This window comes from Euprymna scolopes, chromosome 31, assembly GCF_053919585.1.
Source record: "Euprymna scolopes isolate OS-2025 chromosome 31, ASM5391958v1, whole genome shotgun sequence".
In the NCBI taxonomy this organism is placed as follows: domain Eukaryota; kingdom Metazoa; phylum Mollusca; class Cephalopoda; order Sepiida; family Sepiolidae; genus Euprymna; species Euprymna scolopes.
In genome coordinates this window covers 55,144,350-55,171,100 of record NC_136512.1, presented here as the reverse complement: position 1 = coordinate 55,171,100, position 26,751 = coordinate 55,144,350, and the positions used below count along the sequence as shown (strand labels likewise).

Sequence of the window (26,751 nt, the reverse complement as noted above, 5' to 3'; positions counted from 1 at the left end):
CTTTTTAAATATTTCAATGCTTATTTCTTTAAATTTTATAATTCTTTAAAAGCGTAACATTTATATCCATTCTACGAAACTCTATAAATATCAAAAATTTATTTGCATTTTAGTTTAGTTATTAAACACCACTGAAACACAATATATATATATATATATATATATATATATATATATATATATATATATATATATATATATATATATATATGTAGAGTGACCCCAAAAAACGGGCCCCAACTCTAATTAGTCCCCGTTTCTTAGTGTATTGTCCGAATGAAATGAAACTTTGGTCATAACTAGTTTATTATATTCAAAACATCACATCAAAACACTAGGGTCTTTGGCTTTTTTTCTCCGTTCTACAGCATATGTTCTAGATGACCTCCATTTAGCTTTTGTTTTTTTTGGGTCACCCTGTATACATAATTATTTACTATAATAATTATTAAACATCTGTCAGAGTGATCTAATCATTATATTATGATCTATGCATATGCGAGCTAAATTGACTGACTTTTTATTTCAACTGGAAGCGCTCAACGATAAGGAACGGGTCTATTAAAGGGGCTGATATCATTATTTATTAAAATAATTATTAAATACCTGTTTCACCTTTCGGGAATCATCAGTAAAGGGTGTCATGATTAACACCGGTCGATAGATTCGAATATATATATATATATATATATATATATAGTGTCCACGCACGCACGCACGCACGCACACACACATACACACATACACACACAGTGAATAAATGACAAAAAACTATATTCTAAAATTCATGATGTTGGCCATCTTATAATTTATTCCTTTGATTCAGTTGGCATTTATAATTCTTGACAGTATCTGTTTCGTAGCGCAAAATTAATCACTTAATTATTATATCAATCGGTGAATCTATTATGCCCTTAACTCATCAGAAGAAAACAATCAATCAATCAAAAGGAAATAAAGTGTGATTTGACACGATTAAAATCCGAAAATTGGAAGAGAATCTGCAAACACCTTTTCCATTACGCCATTTTGAATGTCAAAATAGTCACTAGACCCAACTACTCGTACTAATATTCTTTATAAATTTATAAATATTCTACCAAAATGTTCTGTTTAATAATTAGTAAATTTATTCTAATTTATGCATGCATACTAATGAAAATAACATCAATAATTATAAACTATTATACATGTTTGCATATACGAAACTTAACTAAACTAAAGAAGGCCGTTTGACCTTAACAGTTATATTAAATTGATCAGAATTGGAACGATACATAATTCAGTTAAGTTGATTGTTCTAATCAAGTTTATTACTATTTCAATTTTAATTCTTATCAGTTAATTCTAAAACGGAAAATGAAAACAACAGAAGAGATGATAATAAAAGAGACATTCACAATAATGAAGATACCAATTGAACCTATAGTAATAACGAAAAAACTAAGAAAAACTGAACCAATTGTAATAACGAAAACACTAAGAAAAACTCAATCACATTAGCAGTATGAATTAAGGAATTAAAGAAAAATAAAGTTGAATATAAATTAAGATGGTCAATAGTAGATAGAGCGAAAAAATATAAACCAAGCAAATAAAAAAGATTCAACATTTGTATACTAGAAGCATACCATATACTAATATCAGAAGACAAATTATTAAACAGACGACAAGATGTAATTCACGGATGTCTTCACAGAAATCGGTACTTAATTTCACACATTAGGCGAGATTAAAAAAAAACAGTAACATAAACAGAAATGTAGAGCGAGTAAAATAAATCCAAAAAACAAAAATACATAGACCAATCGACCATGTAAGCATAAGGTTAACATAAATAAAACAACAAAATGGACCGTAAGAATATAATTAAAATAAATGGATAAATATAATTAAAAATAAATAAAATGAAAAAGAAAGGAACAATTAAATAAAGAAAGGGAAAAACAATATGTATAATATAGGTAAAGAAAACGATATTAGTGAAGTAACTCTAGTAATAAAAATATATTCCATGAGAGTGACCTCCGCTTGAAACAAAGACATTAACTAAAAAATCAGAACCCAAAACCAAACAAAATGAATTTTAGAATAAACACGCATAAATGTAGAAATAAAATTATAAAAAAATAGGAAAGAATAAATAATAGGAAAAAATGGAAATTAAAACAAAAATTAAAAAATACGAAATTAAGGTTTAAAACATAAATTTTGGTTAGCATGACACCCAAGATGGCCGACTTGTAAGAACGTGGAGGTGGAATTTCTCTCCCCCAAACACTAGGTTTATCACGTACTAAATCAACTTTTTGTTGGCAACATCGAATGGAAACAGCATGTGATGAGTCATTGGGAATTAGGAAATTTTTATGAACATATAATCATAAAATTGCCATTCCATTAACGAAACGGCTGTAAGATGAAATAAACAAAAGTTACAAAAAAAGACAAATGTAAGTCTTTGAAGTTCAACACGTTTTGTACTATATATATATATATATATATATATATATATATATATATATATATATATATATATATATATATATAGTACTGTACTATATATATATATAATATTAATAAATATAATATTAATAAAATTGGGAGTTAACAAACTTATCTTTTTATTGTAAATAGGATTTGAAAAGTTACTTTCAACGGTTATGCTATTGTTTGTTATTATATCATTAATTGGGTCAATTGCAATGAAACTAATTTTGTTATGTTTGGTTATTAAAATTTGTAAATTTTTTCGCACAACAGGTGAATACAGTATTTGTTTGGTATTGTAATTTCTATCCATCGTATTCTATCCACTAAAACTGTTTCGTTTCATAAACAGTTTTTCGTGATTTTTCTATGTTGTTTGTTTTATTTCTAATTTGGTAAAGGTCATTTGCGAAATGGAAATGTCAGATGAAGTTAAAAACGAAACACGTTCCGAATAACAAAACGTTTGTTTCAAGCCGATGCTTTTGAAGATGGAACAATTCTGAAAAGAGTGAAATGACAAAATTTATCCATAAAAAATATTTTTATTGACAATTTAAGAAAACGAAAGATAGAGAGTTCAGGGAGTGCCAAGAACGTTCTGGGGGAAAGAGCAGTGTGTTTGTGAGGAGAAACTGAGTACACATATGTGTTACAACTGACGACCTATACATTTATGTGTGCAGTTTTCCTAATGAGAAAATGTAGGCATGTTCATTTCGGCTGGTGCCATGTATGTATATTAGCGTATTTTTACTTTGCTAGTGAGAGAGTGTGTGCATATATAAAATTACATACCTGAATGTTCGTTGAGCGGCGTGCGTACGTATGTTTTGCTGGTCGTAAATAGTTTGTGAATGTCTCTCGTCATGTTTTTTTAGGGTTCTGGTAGATTCGTCGTACGCATTTGTATTGCAAGTGGCAAAAGAGAAAAAAAGGAAAAGAAACGCTGTGTGTTCAGGTTTTATAGTACACGTCAGGTTTTTTTTGCACTGAATATACCCGCTTGTTTTACTGGCTGAAAGAAACTGCTGATTTGAGCTTTTGTCGCATCACAAGTCGACACGTAATAAGAACATTCGATGCAACTTTAAATATAATAACAAAGCGCGATATAAAATTTAGTGAAACACTTTGTGTTTTTTCCTTGTTTCATGGCGTCAGTAGTCCACGTGAAATCAATGAACGATTTTTTCCTCGAAGTAAAAGTTGTGCATGTCAGGAGAAAGAAAAAGGAAATAAAAGTACAATTGTTTTTTAGGTGTGTGTGTGTGTGTGTGTGCGTATGTGTGTGTGTGTGCGTGTGTGCGTGCGTGTGTGCATGCGCGCGCGCGCGTGTGTGTGTGAAAAGACTTTGGAAATATAATGAAATGCGTTGTTTTGGAAGAACCACGAATAAATGCATTTCATTTGCTCTTTAAAAAATACCAAGTCGGGTTTTATTTCTGTACCTTTTTGTTGGTACCTTTGCGACGAAGTATCAGACAACGTACGGTCCGAGTGGTTGAAATGCAACGACGCGGTTCGAGTGTAACGTCCACGTTACATGAAAGCGTTACACATTTTAATACACGAGGATTTGTTGATAATGTTAAAGTTATAAATGGTTTTCTACTTTAAAAGTTACAATATTTACGATTACATTTCAAATTACGAAAAACACGAAGTAATTCACTTTTTGTCAACTATTAAAATAGATTGAAATAGTTGATTTGTGTTCGAAGAAACCGAAACGTATCCTGGTGGATTTAATATCGTCATTAAATAACGTTTAATAAGGATTTTAAAATTTCATTTTACTTTAAACTATTGCATTTTTAGTCGAATAAATGTTCGGTTAATAGTAAAAAGAATTCCGTGTAAAAGTTATGCTGATGCGAGAATCACAGACACACATGACAAATTGTAACATTTTTTAAACATAGTAATATATAATATATTGTGTGAGATGGATAAAAAATGCTACGAAATGCGGAAGCAAAATTAAAATGGAATAAAAGGATTCAACAAGGACATCTATATGGGGTAATTGTGCATAAAATCAGACCCTAACTTTCAACACGCCAGCAGGTGGCGCCCGAGTAATTCAGTGTCGGTATGGAAGCACAAAATGGATACAATATTTCGGCTATTCTTCAAAACTGCTTACTTATATATTTGGGCAAATTATTAAGATATTTTTGTTAATGCATTTTTTCAAAGATATTTACGTTTATTTTTTGTTTTTTCTTTTTTAAATATAATTACGATTTTTAAAAAATACACATTATTTAGATATACTTTATTTAAACCTGCGCAATCTATTACGATCGCCACCGATTTTCAAATAAATATTTCGGCAATATCATCTCATGCATACTCCCACACAGGCATTGATATTATACATACATTTAGAGACACGCATTTGTGTGTGTGTGTGTGTGTGTGTGTATTACGACAACGCGTGGCGTACTTTAAGCACCCATTGTTAAGGACTTTATGAACACCACTATGACGACACTTACCATTCTGGTGTACACAACGTCAATTTTCTTTTAGTAAAAGTGTATATACTATTTCCCATATGCAAAGTTCATTTTTTTTATATACTTATGACCGCCATATTTATTTAAGAAAGCAATTATGGTTTATGTTTAAGACTGCATGAAATATATTTAAAATGTAAAAAAGCTTAAAAATGTTTCAAATAAAATAAAATGTACGCTTTTTTCTTTTATTTATACACGCGTTTTGGAATTGTTATTTATTTAGTAAAAATTACAGAAAGAAAAAGGAAGTAAATATTTTTGAATTTTTAATGTACATTTTTAAAAAAATTAAATTTTACACTGATTTTTTCTTTAACGTTTTGTGAAAAATAATTTTAATGTCTCAACTATGTCAAATAACACTTGCTTTAATCACCTTAAAAATAAATGACAGAATAATTTAAAATAATATTCGATGTTTTTTCCTTTTGCATAAAAATTAAAAACCATATTTTACATATTAAAGTGTACCAATCATTCCTCGTCAACTTCTCACCGAGGTTGCTCCTTATAAGTCTATCTTTTGTACAATATCCTCTTCCTCTTCAGTTGCATTATAACTACCGGGGCATCTCCCTGCTAAGCATTGTTGGCAAGGTTTTTTGCTAGAGTGGTTCTTGCCAGACTTCAAGTCCTAGCAAAGCGCATCTACTTGGAGTCCTAGTGTCTTCAGTAGCGAGAGATCCACTGTGGATATGATTTTCTCCATTCGTCGGAAAAATGTCGCGAGCAACAGATACCTCTCTATATCGCCTTAATCGACCTTACTAAATCCTTTGACCTGGTCAGCAGAAAGGGTCTGTTTCAGCTCTTGAAGACAGCTTGTTCCCCTCGGCTGCTCAACATTATCGTCTTGTTCCATGAGGACATGCAGAGTGTTGTGAGCTTTGACGAGAAACCCCCAAACCCTTCTCAACCTAGAATAGAGTTAAGCAAGGTTGTGTACTTGCTCCTACCTTGTTCCGCATCTTTTTTCACTCCTCCAGAAGATTGTCTTTAAACACTCAACCAAAGGTATACATCTATACACCAGAAGTGATGGAAAGTTTTTCAACCATGCCAAAGTTCACACACCACTCATTAGGGAGCTTCTATTTTCTGACGATGCTGCTATCACCGCTCATAAAGAGGAGCTCCAACAGCCTATCAGCCGATTCTCCCACACCAGTGAAGAGTTTGGCTTGACCATCAGTATCAAAAAGACAAATGTGATAGGTCAGGACGTACCCTTGCCACCACCCATCTGCATCGACGGCCGCCGGGTCATCGAGATCACCAACGAATTCAACTACTTCGGCTCCACAATCACAGGAAATCTATCTTTTGACAGCCATATTGACAAATGCATCGCTAAAGCTACAGCTGTGATGGCCACTCTGAGCAAAAGAGTGTGGGCTAACAGCCGGCTGACTTTCAACACCCAAATCAGGGTGTACCAGGCTTGTGTGCTCAGCGCGTTCATCTACAGCAGTGAATCCTGGGCCACCTACGCACGCCAGGAAAGCCGTTTGGAGAACTTTCATCTTTGTTGCCTGCGTCGTATCTTGGGTATTACATGGCAGGACAGAGCCACCAACACAACGTGCTGGGGCATGCTGCGTGCCTCAGTATGTACCTCCTTCTCTGTCAGCGCAGACACGCCTGGCTGAGTCATATCCACCGGATGGATGACGGCCGTATCTCCAAAGGCGATTTGTATGGCAAGCTGGCAACAGTGCAGCGCCCTAGAGGTCGCTCAGCTCTTTGCTATAAGGACCTATGCAAACGCAACGCGACCTGAAACTGACTAGCATCGACCTGGGCAGCTGGGAGCAACTAGAAAACGACCGCGGCGCCTGGCGAGGCGCTGTACGGCGGGGAGTGTGGAGAGGAGAGGACAACAGAAATATGATGCTGGAGGACATGAGACGACGTAGAAAGCAGTACCAAAAGGCCGCAGACCCCAGCACACCATTCTCCATCCTGTGCCAATGCTGCAAGGACTGCCATTCCCGAATAGGGCTCCAGAGCCACGCTCGAAAATATCCAAACGCAATCCGCTGAAATAGCAAGGCGCATGTCATTATCTCTCGAGATTAAGTATTGCTTACCATAGAATATATATATATATATATATATATATATATATATATATATATATATGTGTGTGTGTGTGTTACAAGAAAGTCCCCCATTTCTTGTAAGTAAGAAAAACATGAAATAAGTAAAAAAAAAAGTATTTTTTCTAATGTCCATAAACATTTTTTGCAAAATGTATAACTTGCTAGGTAAGTATTAGAAATGCTTTTTTTGTTCGAAAAAAATAATGGATCCTGCGAAATTGGGTGCTTATAAGCAGGCCGCAAGTGACAGCCCCAAGCAGGATGATAAGTCTTGGCTCAATAAAGTAAAAATGCAGGCGGTGAGGGATACAAGAATCGTTAGGGTACCAAAAGGACTATAAGAGTCAGTACCAAAGGCAAATCACATATAGTATTATGAAGTGAGAGAAAAGTAAAATATACCGTAAGTACGCAAGAAGATATAACCTTGTTTTTTTTTTTTTTAGAGATGCATGAATGCGAGATATCTCTGCTGGATCTTGGACGCTCTGACGAAAGAAATGAAAAATCACAGAAATCGGGCCACAGTTAGAATTTAGTGCGCAAATAGGAATTGTGGCGCAAGGGGTTAAGGGTGATATTTTCTAAGTCTTCATCAAGTTCCAAGGGTCCAAGCAAGGAAATCCGAGCGAACCAGTGTGATGAAAAGGTATATCTTAATAATTGGAAGCCAACCACAAAGATTTAAGTAAATGAGCTATGTCCCAAAAAGTTAAGATAGTTACAAAATGAAACAAAGCCACAATTAGTAGAAAAACCAGGCGAAAGGAACGATCTGAACACTTTTGGACCAAATGTGAGACCTCAGTTTACGGCAAAAGGGTGGCTGGATGAAGCAGCTGACGTGGATCAGGGGAGAAAACCCCTACACCCAAAAAGTAAATGCCAGGAAGATCAGAGAGAGTCTGATCTAATAAAAAAAATAAATAAAATTATGAAGTCAGTTAAAAAGTGCTGAGTAAAGGAGTTTTTGGGGAGGCCTGATCTTTCTTAGCCAAGTGGTTGTATAGATATAGAGAAAAATGTAATAGAATTTAAAAATGCGTACATTTTTTGAAAATAGGAAGGAGAGGGATGTTACAAGAAACGTTCCCTTTTCTTGTAAGAAAAACATGAAATAAGTAAAAATGAAACTGTTACATGATAAGGGCTGTCCCCTTTTCATGTAAGTATAAAAATAGAGAGATTAGTTAAAATGAAAATAAAATAAGAGAAAGCAGAAATCGAACCCTGGACATAAGTTTTAAAGAACAATAGGTTTAAATGGAATGTCTAGTAAATTGTTAATTCTGATGAAATAAATAATAAATAAACTATTCAATTGTTAGAAAGAATGTGGATAATAAAATATGGATTAAATAAATTAGATATGTAGGTTGAATTCCTTTGTAAAAACATCAAAGAAAAAATAGGTTATTGGTAAATCATAATGTCGCAAACGTGCAAAGTCGCGCATGTGGGAACACGTGAATTTTGCTCACGTGGCCAGGATGCATGGATTTCTCAATATAGGAAGTGAGAGTTAGTTAGTTAGTTGGTCAGTGAGAGAGACAGTCAGTGAGAAACTCAGAGAGGGTCTGGGAATTCGAACGTCTAGGAAGCGAGACGATCACTTTGAAACTAAAATGTGAAGCTTTGAATTCTTGATGAGAAAACCACGGCCGGTCGTGAAGAAATAAACCCATTATGTGTTTTGATAAAAACGTCGTCTTGTGTTTGTGATTCTTACAAAAAGGTAAAGTGAAAATTGTATTATATGTCTATATATCTGTGTTATAAAATGTCATTACATACACGTCTCGACATCTCATGTCTATGAACACTATCTCATCATTTAAAGAGCTTCACATAGCAACACATCTATTAACCTAAGGAATGAACATTTAATATATAAGAATCGTAATAACATGCACAATCTCTCATAACATGAACAATCTCTCTAAGTCTCTTACAACAACATCTCTTTATCTCTAAGACTCTCTTTTAATTAAACCCCTATATGTAACAAAACTAGATAGACCGAGATCGAACCTGATAAGCAAGGTTCGGAAATAGATTCAGGAAGGAATTCGCATTGTTCAATTTAATATAAAATAGTAGATATGTTTGTGTAAAAGGAATTTAATTGTTCAATTCTTTATAATGAAAACTGAATTAAAATAAAGTCAGTTAGAAGAACGAACAATAGCAGATTTAAATATGTTGAAAAATAAGTTAGGTCGAAAAATAGGTTAGAAGAATTCTTTGTCTGCAGAAATGGTTTGGACATGTGCGAACCATGCATGTTTAACCCACGTGAGTTTCCCACGTGTGTGTGGCACGTGTTCGAAGCCATACATGACGTCATAGCAGAAAACGAAGTCTTAATATAGTTTGCTAGTTTTAGGAGATTAGAGAGAGTTGGACAGAGGTCGAGAGTCCAGTTAGAGACAGACCTGACATCACTAGAGAAGGCAGTCTCCTTTGGAAGCGAGAGAGAAAGTCTTAATCATGTAGTCGACTTTAAATTCTTGGATGTCGTCATCATTGTGACCGGTCGAATGTAATAAAAGAACACATCATATTTTGTAACTGCGTCTTCGTGTCATCGATTCTACCAAATTGAAGGTAATGTGAAATAATGGTTAATATGAACTTTGTGTCCTCTTATCTTAATGAACTTTGTTCCCACTTATCTTTTATCATTTTATATGAACATTGTTATTAACGAACATTGTGTATAACTCATCTAAGAAAGGTGCCCTCTCCGGTGTTAAAGAACTGATCAATCTCCCTCCTACAATATATGTAATAAGAAATCACATGCTGTAAAATGTATAAATGTCTTTCTCATCTCTCTTCCCCCCTCATCAATATACATGTCACTATCCTATCTCTTTAAAATACCCCAACTACTCAACATATATATATATATATATATATATATATATATATATATATATATATATATATATATATATAAATTTAAAGGGGATTAGAACAGAAGTCTAAAGAGCAGAGTGTACTTTAATGTGATAGTAAAATCACCACTGTAATTAAAATACAAGGAAAAACAGTGCTCGTTGTATTACACATATATAATAAGCTCAATAGGCATATATATATACTAGAGCTATTTTAAGATTTAGTAAGATGATTGATAATTCATAATTAAAATTAAAAATTAAAAATCGGTTAAATAAGAAGGAACACAACAAAGTTAATAAATTGTACGATCGTTTCGGAAACGACGATGCTTTTATTGAGATAGACATTAAGTCATGGACAATTATTTTAACATATATTTTTTGAAAAAGTCTTCTCATCAGCAAAAATATTGGATGTTTTTTTAAAGACACCAAAAATAAACCTAGCATTTTTAAAGTAAGGCAGATGTATCTGAAACATATTTAAATATAAAGGAAAATTGTTATTTTATGATGTTGATAGACAAAGTAAGATAAATTGAGAATAAAAAGTAGAATAAATTGATAAATTTAATTGGTTTTAAATGTAAGATTAAAATAAGATGTTTTTAAGAAAAATTAACAAAGATATATACATATATATATATATATATATATATATATATATATATATATATATATACCTTATAATGGTTCGCTTTTTAAAAATTGTAAGTATTATTGTCAGAACATTCATTCTGATGTTAAATGAATGTTTGAAATGTTAAAATTTCAAAGTAAACGCCAATGGAATAGTTTTATCGGCTAGAATTCGTTAGTAACGCGGAATTTAAAATTAAACAAGATATTTCAAAAAACAAAGGGAGCTAATTATATTTGGCTAGGAAAATGATCAAAGGGTAATACTCACTATTCATGTTGTTTTTTAACAGATAAAATAATCTTATTGGTAGTAATTAAATAATAATAATATTATTTTAATAGCAACTATAATAATTATTTATGGAACTTAATAAAATAGTAACATGTAAAAATTAAATTTAAATAGATATTTAAATAAAATTGAAAATAATGGTATAAAATAGTAGATATGTATCAGATAAACTAATAATAATAATAATAATAATAATAATAATAATAATAATAATAATAATAATAATCCAAATTATATTAATAAAGTTATTAATTTATAAATTATAAATTTTAAGAAAATTTTAATGACTTATGGTGGTTTATATTTGTCAAATCTAAACCAACGTTCATGAATGCATCCAGAGAATATTTCGTCTTTTAAATTCAGAAGAATGGTTTTATTTTCATTACCATTATATTATAGAATCTTAAGGGCATCATATCTACAAAGTGCACATATGCTTTATATGATCCTATTATTTCCCATGTCAAATTGAAGGGAATATTTTTATCATTGAGTCGCCAAATATGTTTAGATAGAGTAGTTTTTAGGAGGGATTTTTAAAGGAATGTTTGTGGGTTGAAATTCTATGTTCAATAAGTCCAGATGTGGAACCGAAGTTGATTCCGTTTTGTTTAATGCATTTGTTGTCAGGTAGATTAGGGGTGGCGTTGGTATGTAATGGGTTTGTTTGTATTTGATTGGATGATTGGTTAAATGGGATGCAGTTATTGAATAATCGTGTGATCGAGTTATAGTTGCCATTAACATCATTTTTTTATTTACTCAGTATTTTATTCCTGCGTTTATTCTTTTTGAACATATTAATTTCTGAATAAAAAACACATTAAAATGAAGTTATAGTTTGATTGAAGCATTGTTTATTATTTGTAAGTAAATTTTTAAGGAGATTTTGGTTGAAGACACCGTTTGATACGAGGCAAAAGTTAATTAAATGAAATGAAAATATATTATTTACCTCCTTGCTATGTGGTTTTAGGATGTCAGCATACAAGGATGAGCGCACTCTTATCAACATAAATGCACGAGAAGCCCCGTCAGCATTCATTAACAATAAAATAGCCACTTGCTAGATGGAAGGTGAGGCCTAGAAGAGCACCCCTAAGAATTATGATAATGATTTTCTATTATATTTTAATTTGATTTAATAACGTAAACTAATCGTGTCATTTTATTTATATACTTTTAATGTTCGTGGTAATACACCCTTCTCAAATAAAATCTTTGCTATTAACACTTCATCATATTACATTTGCTTCGTATCAAATAGTATCTTCAGACAAAATTGCATTATGGCATCGCCTTAGAAATTTCAACTTCTTAAACAAACTTTATTTTATTGGAAAATCAAAAGCCAAATTTAATGTCAGTGATATTTGCATTGTTTTTGTTGCGATCAAAACAAAATTGATGAAATGAAATCAAATGAAACAATGCAAATAAACTTGCAAAAAGGTCACCGATTTCTAACATTTAAATTAGCCTTGAGAAAAAGATGTGCATAAAACTGTTTTATTATCATATTATGTCATATTCGATGCATTTACTCATTAACGCGTTCTTTTCAATATATATATAGTAGATTAAATGTATGTATTGAAATATCTCAGATATCATTCTATCATTCATTAGATGACATTATATGTATTGTAATCTGATGCAATGTTGCTTAGTGTGGGTCATATTGTCTCTTTGCGAGCACGAGATATTTTCAAGAACTACATTTGAAAAATCAACCACAAAAATTCAGGACTCAATATGTCCCAGTGAGCAATGAAACAGAAAAAAATGTTTTGTTTTTACAAGGAAAATTAAAATTAAAAAAAATTTAAATCAAAATCAAAAATCTATTTTTAAAAACCACACTGTTATGGTTTTCTCATATATATATATATATATATATATATATATATATATATATATATATATATATATATATATATATATATATATATATATATATATATATATACTAGCGAGTGTGGCGGCTTTGTACGGGCGTAAAATCTGCTAAAATATTTTAATTTTTCCAGATTTTGTATATATTATAGCATTCAAATCTGGCGATGTTATCACTGTACCAACGTGACACGTATATGGATTGATTAAAAATTTTAAAAAAAGATGATGAATATATAAAATGTATACCAATTTTTTCAATTTAAAATTTTTTAAAAATATATTTATATAAGGACACGCATAATTATTGGATGCATGTTTATTTCTGGTTAAATTCTGATTTATATTCGCTATTTTACCTGCTATTTGGTAAGTAAAATCTCGTAAAGTTGTTTTAATTATATGTGAAAGGAAATTTTTTAAAATCATGATTGAATTCATGTTTTGTTATCAAAGTTCAAAATTACCCTATGCAAATGTATTGGATTCATCAATTTAATATTTTGTTGTGTAGCATCCGTTTTGTTTCACTGCTTCCGGTCGCTTTCTATAGTTGGCCACAAGTTTTTCACACGCGTGTTATGTTAAGCCATTCTTTCTTGGATAATTCCTCTAATTGCTTGATATTTCAGCTTATGAAATTTTAATCTTCAAAGTATTCCAGAAATTCTCAATGGAATTCAAGTCAGAAGACTGACTTAAACGATAGAGAGTATTAATACCATTATTTTCAAATCATTTCTTTGTATGTTTTGCGGTATGTTTGTATGTATGCGGTATGTTTTTTTTTTAATATATTTTTTATTTTTCTTCCTTTGAAGATTGTAATGCTGGGTATGGGGCAGCCAAACCAGCTGCCAACATTGCCCCGCTTTTTTATTGAAACCAAACGAGAGCTCTTTTTAGTATCCTCGCTGTTCCCTTAAGTACAATTGTCTGAATCTCTTTTGCACTTGGTTCACCAGGAATATTAGTTGGGTAGGACTTCAGGTTCGTATGTATGTATGCGGTATGTCGTGTAGCAATAAATTCTGAGTATGTCCTAAAGAAGTTGCAGATTTCTTCTCTAGAAGCTCACTGTGCATACTGCCATTTCATTCTACCATTAGTACCCTTGGATGAAAAGCACCCACATATCATAATATAACCACCTTCAAACTTAACTGTGGGGATGATATTGTGTTTGATGAAGGCTGTGTCATTATTTCGTGAAACACTTGTCGCTGTGTTCCTTCAAAATAGTTCAATTTTCATTTCATCCGAACGTATTACCTTTTCCCAAAACTGCATAACTTTCTTTTCATAAATTTTTACAAAGTTTAGTTGACATGTTTGGTTTTCAGTAAAAAGGCAGGTTTTGATGATCTTAAATGAAAGCTTGTACGATATAAAGCTTTGCTAATGATACCTTACTTTTATTCTAGCACCCTCAAGATCAGTTTTAATTTCAGAACGAGTAATGAACTTTTCTTTTTTTTTTGTATATTTCTGTTGATCGAGTAATTTTTTGTACATTTCTGTTGATCGAGTAATTTTTTGTACATTTCTGGTGATCGAGTAATTAAATTTTGTTTTTCTTTTTTTGCAGATTTCTGCTGCTCCACCTTGAAGTCCTCTCATTTATTTTTCTTGGTCTTCCATTTCTTAGAATGTTTTCTGTACCGTCGCCATACTTCTTATACTTTTTTAAAAATATTTTATTGTAATTAATGCTAGATTCATTGCTTGCTAATTTTTCGGTAACCTTCTCCTTCTTTGTGACGTTCAATGATTCTACTTCGCGAATTTCTGCATAATTCTTTAGATTTTACTGTTTTTAATCATTGATTTGCAGAATGCACATCAAAGAGTCAGATAATTAGTAGCACTATCTTGTAAACAATTGTGTGTCTCAGTGATTGGTCAGATGTTATCACATGACAATACTATCGAAAATTTGAAATATTTAAAGTTTTTTAAAATTGCAAATATAAAACATAAACTAGCGTTAGAACAGAACGTAAAATACGCTTACATATGATATTTTAATTCGTGCAAATTTTGTATTTATTATTATAGAGCCAATCCTATATTGATTATTAATTGTACCCAATATACACTAGTGTCCCCCTCCACAGCGTGGCCCGGTCGTAAAATACGTTTAAATATGATATTTTAATTCATACAAAGCATTTGTTCGTTATCCTGATGCTTTTACATATAAAATTATCCAGAATGTATTAACAAGGGAAATCTAAAACTAATCTATAAAATGCATCAGTTTTTAAATCCCCCAAACAGTGTTTCATGTTAAACAACTGATGATCCCTTAAATTATCATGAGGACTATTGCGAATTCGAGAGAGGAAAGAGATGCAGTGAATGCAGGTGATTAAATGACTTACTAAATAGTTTTCCAACGAATGATAAAAAATTTAAAAATTAAATAAGTCTTTTATATAGTTTTAAAGGCTAAAACCTTCCAAGACTATATATATATATATATATATATATATATATATATATATATATATATATATATATATATATATAGTCGTAGAAATTCGTAGTTTCGTATCTGGGGGCGCAGTAAGAGACGCACCTCCAGTATTGGTTAATAAATGCATCTAGGAGAAGAAAACTCTGATGTAAAACCTACGGTTCACTGTATACTCTGTCCTGTGGCAGTCATCTGCACCGACAAAGGTTAGCAGTGTCGTTGGTTCTATGCAAAGCCTTCACCACTATAAACAAATCATCTGTGTGGATTTCTGAGCTACATAGTTATGGCGGAAGCTCATACGTCAAAATCGACGGAGAGTTCATTATATATATATATATATATATATATATATATATATATATATATATATATATATATATATATATATATATATATATATATATATACATATATATATATATATATATACAGGGTGTCCACAAAGTCTGGCTACATAATCTACACGGTTCCCACAAAGTCTGACTACATAATCTACACGGTGCCAACAAAGTCTGGCTATATAATCTACACGGTGCCCACAAAGTCTGGCTGCATAATCTATACAGTGCCCACAAAGTCTGATTACATAATCTACAGGGTGTCCACAAAGCCTGGCTACATAATGTAGCCAGACTTTGTGGACACCCTGTATATATATATATATATATATATATATATATATATATATATATATATATCATTAATACCTACTTTGTTACTATCTTTTTATATATTATGTATTAATTAATGGCTTCAATATGATGTTAAATTCTATACTAGGTCTTCTTAGTAGCTGACCAACGCCTAGTATATTATATGTGATACTTCTTTGCGTCGTCTTGCTCTCAACCATTCTTCTCTATCTTTAATTTTTCCTTCCTCCCATGAGAGCAGACGGTTTCCCTTTTCCTTTCTTATGTTTTCAGCCATATCGGACCTTTCAATTTTTTCACGTAATTCGGCTTTTTAATGTCATCGTAACCTTACTTCTAATTTTTCACATTTACTTTGAATCTCATACACACATTCCTTAGTCTTCTTGACATTACCTGGGAATTAATGTGTACCCATACGTACTTCCTGCGTTTTTATACACACATGTACATATGAGTATAAATAAATCTTATATATATATATATATATATATATATATATATATATATATATATATATATATATATATAAGCTGAACGTCTGTGCGTGTGTCTGGTCACGAATAGGCTCCTATATGGTTGACTATCATAGAAAACTGATCACATATAATGATAGAAGATGTATCAAGACACAGGAATGGATATGCTTGATCTGGCAAAATGATGATTCATTAAAATTGTGGGGTCTGCGTACGCGCCTGATCCACAAAGTATGGAAATAAAAATTAAAAAATTATAAAAAAAAAAAAAACGTTTACAAGTGTTTTTAGTCGTGTGCAAGCGACTGTATAAGTCAGTCGGTCAGTCGGTCAGTCGGTCTGTCAGTCGGTCTGTCCGTAACACTTTTGTGCTTGGCCTTTTTGATTAAGATCACAGGTCTGTTATTGATAGATGCTGTTCTTAGCTTTTTAAGTTTTTCTTGGCCTTTTGGCTACGACCAAAGTGTAGTATCTGTTCCGGCAGATACTGCAAGCAAAGTCCATATGTTGGGGCAGCCCCACATATAAGACCCACATATAAGATCTTGGTCAATGTAGGTGCAACCCTTCATACCAATTGTCACTATCCAGCTCCCCTACTCCTCAGGGAGTTGGTCCCCATTTCCCCCTCACTCCTCACATTAAAAATCGGCCTTGTGCGTAATTTGCTCGGTGGTGGAGCAAATAAATACCCTTTTCTTGGCCTTTTGGCCAAGATCAAAGTGTAGTAGTCTGAATATTGTGATAAGTGTTTCAGTGTAAACATGTATGGTATAATACATTATGGGTTTATCGATTTTATTTTTACTTTCATCATATTTTGCTTTGGTTTTGATACCCCCAAATTCGAAGCTATCTCTTTACAACCCTTCCTTTTCATAACCTATCATACTTTCATAAATCAAAGTCCATTTTCTGTATGCTGTTTTTGAACCCAGTCAACGACGGGTACTTTTGCTAGTATATATATATATATATATATATATATATATATATATATATATATATATAAATTGTTCGACTTTAAAATAAATTTTTATATTCATCCTCGCGCGGAAGAGCAGGACACAAAATGTTTTAAATAATAATAATAATAATAATAATAGAATAACAATAACAAAGACTTTCGTTGGCGAGGACTACAATAGACCGTAACCAGTTATACAGTACTTTTGAAATTTTCATATCTATTTTTCTCTTTATGTACGGAATATTTGTTAATGAAACCTATATAAAATATGTTCCTTATTGAATTTTAAAAATTTTCTATTCTGAAAGAAGTTTAAAAAAATTTAATCTAAAAAACTTATTTTAAAGTTTTTGTTAAAAAATTTAGATTTTCTCATTATTCAGACCTGTATTACAAAGAGGGAGTTTCAAAAAATGAGTTGTGGTGTGAAGAGAAATACAAACTGAAACAGAGAGAATATTCAGATGTGTAATAATACAAAGAGGGGGCTGCAAAAATGTGAGAAGAAATACAAACTGAAGTAGAGAGAAGGAGAGTTATAAAATATAATCTTAAAAAGATAAAATACAAGTTAGAAAAGCATTTCATTCAATGCATGAATATTGTTAAACAAAGTGTTTTTACGATAGGCTTTAAAAATAAAGGTACAAGATTCAATTTGAAATTTATTTATCTTCAAAGTGCACTTTTATAGATTTTACAAAGCAAGGTATAAAAATTTAATTTAAATTGAATCAAAAAATTTCCTTGGATTTATTTTATGTAACGTAAATTTTGTTGCAATTTAAAAACATTATATTTCATCTAACAATTAATGATATAGATATAAAATTTTCAATAATTTTTTTTTTCAAAAAGTGCAACAGAATGTACATTATATAAAATAAATCTTTTATTTTTAAAGCCTATAGTAAAAACATTTTGTTTAACAATTTTCATGCCTTAGACGAAATGCTTTTCTAACTTGTATATATATATATATATATATATATATATATATATATATATATATATATATATATATATAAATGGTGACCCAAAAAAAACAGCCCCAACCCTAATTAATAAAGTGTACATAGGCAAGTTTTTTTGGGTCACCATGTATATCTATCTATATATCTATAAAAGTGAACGTGTCTGTGTGTCTGTCTGTGTGTCTGTCTGTGTGTGTCTGTGTACATTTCCCTACATAATAACTCTGTCAATTTTTAGTCTACAGACTTGAAATTTGATATACAGGGTACTGAGATTTGGGAAAATCGATGTGATCGAATTTTGGCAAGAAATTTGGCTGTTATGGGGTCAAAGTTGAACGATTTGACCTTTGAGAACTCTACTAAACTCCTCCGACAATTTTGTGTCTACGCACTTGAAATTTAAGATATAGGTTCCTTGGACATGGATCTAACTTAATAACTTGATTTGAGCCCAAAGCAATAAATTGTAAGGGGTCATAATAGGGGTCAAAGTTAAAAAAAATTGACCTCTGCGGTCTCTTCTAAATTACTCCGACAATTTCTGGTCTAAATATTTGAAATTTTACATAAAGGGTATTCAGAGATAGGGCAAGCTTTTTCATCAGTTTGGATCGAAAATTTTGAGGTACCAATATATAAATGTATGTATGTATGTATGTTTGCATGTCTGCCTTAAACTTTCAATAGAGGCGACAGATTTTACCAAGATCAGCATCGTTTTAAAGTTCGACCTTTCATACGACAAATATCGAAAAATTGGCTAAAAACATTAATATCTTCTCCTTCAACTAGGCACTTTTCTACAGGGGGGGGGTCACTTTTTACGCCGATATTTTTTAAAGTTATCCTCTCCTTTAGATTGTCTAGCCTTAATTTTAAAAAATGCCGCTTCCGGTTTGGCGGTGGTCGTAACAGCATAAACGTTTGGTGTTACACCGTTCTTTTCCTCCTTTGCGGTACGGGTTCGAGCCTGCCTTCCTACTACCACTTTTTTTTTGCTCAACATACACATCCAAACACCCGGGCAACGCCGGGCTGCAATACTAGTATATCTATAAAAGTGAACGTGTCTGTCTGTCTGTGTGTCTGTGTACATTTCCCTACGAAATAACTCTGTAAATTTCTAGACTACAGACTCGAGAATTACTATGCAGGGTACTGAGATTTGGGAAAATCTATGTGATCGGTTTTTGGCTAGAAAATTGGCTGTTAAGGGGTCAAAGTTGAACGATTTGACCTTTGAGAACTCTACCAAACTCTTCCGACAATTTTGGGTCTAAACACTTGAAATTTTAGATATAGGTTCCTTGGATATTAACATAATAACTTGATTTGAGCAAAAATCAATACATGGCAAGGGGTCATAATAGGGGTCAACATTAAAAAAAATTACCGTTTTTTTTTTTTTTTTTTTTTTGCTCAGCATACACCATAAACACGCGGGCACCCATGCTAGTATATATACAGGGTATCCACAAAGTCTGACTACATTATGTAGCCAGATTTGTGAGCACCGTGTAGATTATGTAGCCAGACTTTATAAGCACGTTGGCAGATGGTTTTGTGGCCAGGTTCGAATCTCCCAACTAGCTGTAATCATAACTCCCTGCATTGATAGATTCCTGAAAGGATGAAACATTAATGTCCATAGGTATTAAAAAATTATCATAGTAATGATTTATATATATATATATATATATATATATATATATATATATATATATATATATATATGTGTGTGTGTGTGTGTGTGTGTGTGTGTGTAGTCCCTTACTCTGGTTTATGCACAGTCTTAAATAATTTTGATGTGGGGATTTTTATTTTAACGACAGTTTCTTTTCTTTTAAGTAAACAAAAAAAGTAAGTATTGTAAAAAGCGAGTGACAAATGATTATTGGAATAGATATCGCTTGTGGGATCGATCCCACGAGCCAAAGGATAAAACAGCTGCCTACAAACAAGATAGTTGTAAGTTTAGGCCATGGTCCGAGATGGCTGCTAGCCTAGTGCAGAAAAGACATGTGATATAGCGAAGCAATTAAATTAAGGTATTAAAAAATTATCATAGTAATAATTTATATATATATATATATATATATATATATATATATATATATATATATATATAATTATCATAGTAATAATTTATATATATATATATATATATATATATATATATATATATAATTATCATAGTAATAATTTATATATATATATATATATATATATATATATATATATATATATATATATAAGAAAAGAGAGATAGAGATATACAGGGATAGGGCAGAACAGATTGGGGTAAAAGGAAGTGTGTCTATATAATTCGCACGCATTTATAATTTATAATTCTGCTTAATAAAATAAAATAAAAACATTGATATTCCCGATGACCAAATTTCAGGGATTTCAAGTGTTCTCCGATACGTGTCAATTTTCGGCTACGTGCCACTTAAATACGACAATTGATCGGTCTCTATTTTGACCGGGATGTATTAAATGTTGTCTCTTATTTCACACAAATATGTCCTGTAATAATGCTCCTCTCCCCCTCCCCCGCCTACTCGAATACTTACATTGTCGAAAATCAACACTTAGCAGAAACTGACGTCTGAAATCCGAACATTTGATCACACAAGATAGATGGATGCAGGTGCTCGTGCAGTCTGTGTTAAACAAAGTCGGGGTTGTTCTTCAGTTTATAAGTATGTGATTGCAAATAGGAGTGCGTGACGTTGCACATTCATTCCCCGGTAACAGCGGGAAGCTTGCTCTTATATAATATATGTATATATGCGTCAGTTCAATGTTTTTAAGCATCAATATTTTTATACGTGTTTACCTGCTCTACATACAAGCGATATTTGTTATCACATTGCATCATCTCTCATATTATACTAACAGGGCTATTCGGCGTTGCTCAGGAAAAAATAAAACAGAAATTAAATAAAATTTAAAAAATTACCTCTCTTTCTCTCTCCTTATATATATATATATATATATATATATATATATATATATATATATATATATATATAATGTTTATGAATTGAATATAAACATAATTGGCTACATATGTGCATGTCTGTTTCTGTGGTGTCTCCTTTCAAACACATTGGTTCATCACGCTGGAATGTCAACTTGAGACTCATTTCAAGAAATATTGAATTCTTTGTAATACAAAATGTTGATATCCAATTTAAATTAAAGAGAGGGGAAAACGAAGGAGAAACAGTGTCAATAGAGGATAGAAGTTAGATGAAAAGGCGGTCAGGTGAATAGGGGAAGGTAGAAAAATTTGTGCGTGTGTTAGTCAGTCATAAGTTAGGATATTGTGTATTAAATTTCTTTTAATGAAGATCTTTATTTATTTTGTCTTTATATACAGAGATTTTTTTTTAATTCTCAACTCTGTCTATAGAGACACTTAATGTCAAGTGTTTGGGACTCCAGTTATCTATATGTAATTGTTAAGGGGACTTACCTACTGACACATAATGGACTCGCTAGCCATTATATAAACCACGAGGCCGATACTCTCGGGAGGAAATATCGCGATTTAACACGAGACTACAGACTAACTTACCAGTCGGAAATTACCGACAACCTTTCTTTGTAATTTACTTTCTTGTAAAACCTATTCTTTCTATCTAAACCTGTTGTTCGCGTCTTCCTTTATGATTTCTTGAGTTGGGTTTCTAGTTGACACCACGGCCTGGTGAAGCAAGGTCTCTGAAACAAGTGACGACAGTGGACCTCGTTTGTCAAGAAATTAGGTACACTGACCATTTTTTTTTAACTTACTGATTAGATGTTCGATTGTCTTCACTTTGGTAAATGATACCTCATACATCTGCATTGGCTATGATCATTTTGGAATGCTTCCAAAATAAATCTACCATAACTTGTCTTTGTTTAGGAGGCCACGCTTATTGACTGATCGCCATCCATTTTTTAGCATTTTGTTTAGGTACTGCTAACAATGTCAGTCACAGGTATATATGATGATTACTACATATTGACAGAAGTTTTCCATCTCTTCGGTTAAGTGCAGTGCGTCTGTGTGCACGTAGGTGACTTTTTAATCAAGCTTTAGTCCTACATGAAAGTACACATATGTGGCATAAAAACTTTCCTCCTTGTAAAGGTGATCGCATTGTGAATCCTCAAATGTCGTGTCAGATCACTTTTAGATTTGCAAATAAGATCACAAATGACAACTTAGCCTTGCCGGATGTGCTGTAAAATCCTCCTCATAAGACTGTAGTTCCTGTCTTTGATTGTGTGATTTCAGATGATTTACAAAGTCAGCTTTTGACAAAAATTATCTGCCACATACAATGGACTTCAGTTACTGTTGTAATTTCTCTGACATATTTTCGTACTGCTTTCTAAAAACACGTTTTAAGACAGCAAGATCTACGCGCTGCTCTTCAAAAATATTACAACTTTCTCTGATGATTATTTCTCGGCAGTCATCGATTTTTCGCTTGGGCTTCCTAGTTATGTACATCCATCTCAGGTATTTTCAAGTTGTTTTTCAGAGAATCCTTAAACCTTTTTCTTGGGTTATGTTGTGATCTTTCACCCTTTCCTATCTCGCCATAAAAGAGTTGTTTAGGAAGTCTTTTATCCTCCATCCTAACCAAGTGTCCAGTCCAGCACATCTGATTTGGAATGAGTTTCATTTCAATACTATTAATTTTTGATCGTTCAAGAACCACAGTGTCAAACGTTATAGTCCTCCAGTTACTATTAAGTATTCTCAAAATACAAATTAGGTGAAACCGTTCCAATAACTTGAAATGCCTTTTATATGTTGGCCCAATCTCTTACCCATATAGCAGGTATATATATATATATATATATATATATGAATGCTCAATTATGGAATATGATAAATATGATAATTTTGTAGCCTACAGTGTATGTCATCTCTTTTTTGGCTTAAAATTTATTGGTATATGAACGGTTACTGAATTATAAAAACCCAGTAAAATTCGGATACTACAAATAAGACTATAGTCATTCACATACAGCACTGTTTCGCAGCTCATCAGTGCGGCTAGACAGGTAACTACCTTAAGCCAGGATTGAAACCCGACCGCCTGTACAACAGTCAAGGCTCCTAACTATTGCGCTAATCGGCGGCTGCTGTGCGAGTCGTGAATTAACAATGTTTTGACATCGTCCGAAATACCTAAGCTTACACAAAGAGCATCGCTTTATACGCTAATGGTAATTCGTGTATCACTTCTCAATATGCGCAACTTAAGATGAGGAGCATTATATATATATATATATATATATATATATATATATATATATATATATATATATATATATACCTGTTTAAGGGGGTTTACCCCCCATTATATATATATATATATATATATATATATATATATATTAAGCAGGCCGCCCGGCGTTACCTGGTCGTAAAATATGCTTAAATATGATTTACTAATTTATGCAGATTTCGGATATATTATTATGGAGCAAATTTATTATACTATATCCAATATATAGTAGTGATTTTAACAGTTAAAAGTAAATTATTTAGTGCCATCAGCTAGAATTGAAATCAAAACGTTTAGCGCTCCAACCTTATTCGTTACCATCTGAGTTAACAGCAGATGGATATCGAAACTTCAAAAATTAACAGACATTAACGTATAAATGTGTATTTACGCAAATTTAAATCGACTTACGCCAACCACATTCCAATTTCTTTCAATTTTGACTCCTTAGCAGCTATTTTTACCAACTAAAACCAAATTGAACTTGTTTCACAGACCAAAATCCTCTATATATCAAGTTTCAAGTCTGTAGACTAAAATTTGACCGATAATTTGAAAAAGACTGTTCCGCACACAAGCAAACATACAGACACGGTCACTTATAATTACATATATATATAATTACATATATATATAATTACATATATGCTTGCAGACTGCCTGGCGTTGCCTGGTTGTAAAATACGCTTACTTCATACAGATTTCATATTTATATTTATAAGCCAATTCTTTATCAATTAAGATATTGTAACCAATATATAATAGTAATTTCAAAAGTTAAAAAATATATTACTTGGACGCTATCAGCTGGAATCGAAACTAAAATATTTAGGGCTCCAGTCTTAGTCGTTATTGATTGAACTGTCATCACACATAAAATACAGTTAAAAATGCGCCGAATTTAACGTATAAATGTATATTTGTACATGCTTTAAATAGCACTTATATCTACCAAAGTCCATTAAAAAATTTTTTTATTTCTTAGCAGCTATTTTTACCGGCTGAATGCCAAATCGAAGTTGTTCCTCAGGTACAAATTGCCTATATTTTAAGTTGCTAGTCTGAAAGAAGAGTTTAGTAGATATCGTTCTTCAGACAGACAGACCGACAAAGTAACAAGAAATCGTCGATTATTTCGCGAAAAAATATTAGTAAAAAGGTTATACTAAACATAAACCTGTTTCTATATACATTTATGCAACGCCGGGTATATATATATATATATATATATATATATATATATATATATATATATATATATACACCACTTTGTCTGTCATATATGTGGCAGACTGTTCAAGTCAAATGCTGGCCTAAAAAGTAATATTCGGGCCGACGGTCGTGATTTGGTTGTCGCTGACGATTAACCTGAAAATAATGATGAAGTTGGTGGGGAGCATACGGATGGCTAACGTCTGTAAAGACGAAACAATTATATATATATATATATATATATATATATATATATATATATATATATATATATATATATATATATATATATATATACTAGCAAAAGTACCCGTCGTTGACTGGGTTCAAAAACAGCATACAGAAAATGGACTTTGATTTATGAAAGTATGATAGGTTATGAAAAGGAAGGGTTGTAAAGAGATAGCTTCGAATTTGGGGGTATCAAAACCAAAGCAAAATATGATAAAAGCAAAAATAAAATAGATAAACCCCATAATTTGTTATACCATACCTGTTCACACTGAAACACTTATCAGAAAATTCTGTGAATCTATATTAAAAAACCTTGTTAAACTTTGTGACATATTTCCATTCTATGGAGGTCAGGTGCGAACGAACACCCCATAATTTTATTATACCATATTTCTTCAAACTGAAACATAATTATCAAAATATACTTACGCAGATAGATATGAAAAGTCTTTATTTAAGTTTGTGCCTATTTCCATTCTATGGAGGCCAGGCGCGAACGCAGACCCCACAATTTTATTATACCATCACTATTTAAGTTAAAACATACTTATCAAAGTATTCTTATGTACATCTATATCAAAAACACTTGTAAACGTTTTTTTTTAATTTTTTTAATTTTTAATTTCCATACTTTGTAGGCCAGTCGCGAACGCAGACCCCACAATTTTAATGAACCACCGTTCTGCCAGATCAAACATACCCATTCCTGTGTCTCGATACATCTTCTATCATTATATGTAATCAGTTTTTTAAAATAGTCAACCATATAGGAGCCTATTCGTGACCAGACTCTCTCTCTCTCTCTCTCTCTCTCTCTCTCACACACACACACACACACACACACACACACACACACACACACACACACACACACTTTTTCTTCTTCTTCTTGCTCGTCCGTCGAAGTCGACGATGACCAAGGTATCAATCAGTTCGGCGTCAGGGGTTTGTGGGTCCTGAGATGGCTGATGAGGCCAATCCGTGCTCGGCAGACTCTTCCACACTCTGGACACGTGAAGGCGGTATCGGCAGGCTGTGTACCGGCAGCTCTCTCCTTCCTCCTCTTGCGCTTCTGCTGGTCGTGTGTCATGCGTTGATTCTCTGCCCTGTCGGCTCCTAGGCTGATGACGTAACGCCAGGCCGAACGTTCAGAAGCGCGACTCTCCCAAGACTGGGGGCTGATGTCAAAGTCTTTTAGAGACGTTCTCAGACAGTCTTTATATCGTTTCTTTTGGCCCCCTGCATTCCGCTTTCCCTGGCTGAGTTCCCCATAGAAAAGTTGTTTGGGGATTCGGCTGTCGTGCATGCGATAGACATGGCCTGCCCACCGGAGCTGGGTTTTGCGGATTATGGTGGTGATGGTATGGAGCCCCGCGCGCTTCAAGACTTCTGTGTCAGGAATTCTGTCTTGCCAGCGGATGTTGAGAAGATTACGGAGGCATCTGAGGTGGAAGCCATTCAACTGTTTTTCATGTCTTTTATATGGCGTCCAAGTTTCGCAGGCGTAGAGTAGGGTTGTCAGGACGACCGCTCGGTATACTTTCAGTTTGGTTGCGAGTGTAATGCCTCTCCTCTTCCACACATT

The 26,751-nt window shown here is 32.5% G+C and overlaps 2 protein-coding genes and 1 pseudogene across 3 annotated transcripts in view; 2 read left to right on the top strand and 1 right to left on the bottom strand.

Moving 5' to 3' along the window:
* LOC145255541 (uncharacterized) overlaps window positions 1-14,468 on the top strand; it is a 15,109-nt gene extending 641 nt beyond the window's left edge. Inside the window, exons 2-3 of the mRNA XM_080113997.1 lie at window positions 6,005-6,625; window positions 14,448-14,468. Coding sequence (XP_079970123.1) covers window positions 6,005-6,625; window positions 14,448-14,468 — 642 coding nt within the window. The remainder of the gene's footprint in view (window positions 1-6,004; window positions 6,626-14,447) is intronic.
* The window catches only part of LOC145255756 (uncharacterized), a 130,250-nt gene that overhangs the window by 31,245 nt on the left and 72,254 nt on the right, over window positions 1-26,751 (bottom strand). The gene's annotated exons all lie outside the window — the stretch shown is intronic.
* LOC145255943 (U2 spliceosomal RNA) lies at window positions 17,164-17,333 on the top strand (annotated as a pseudogene).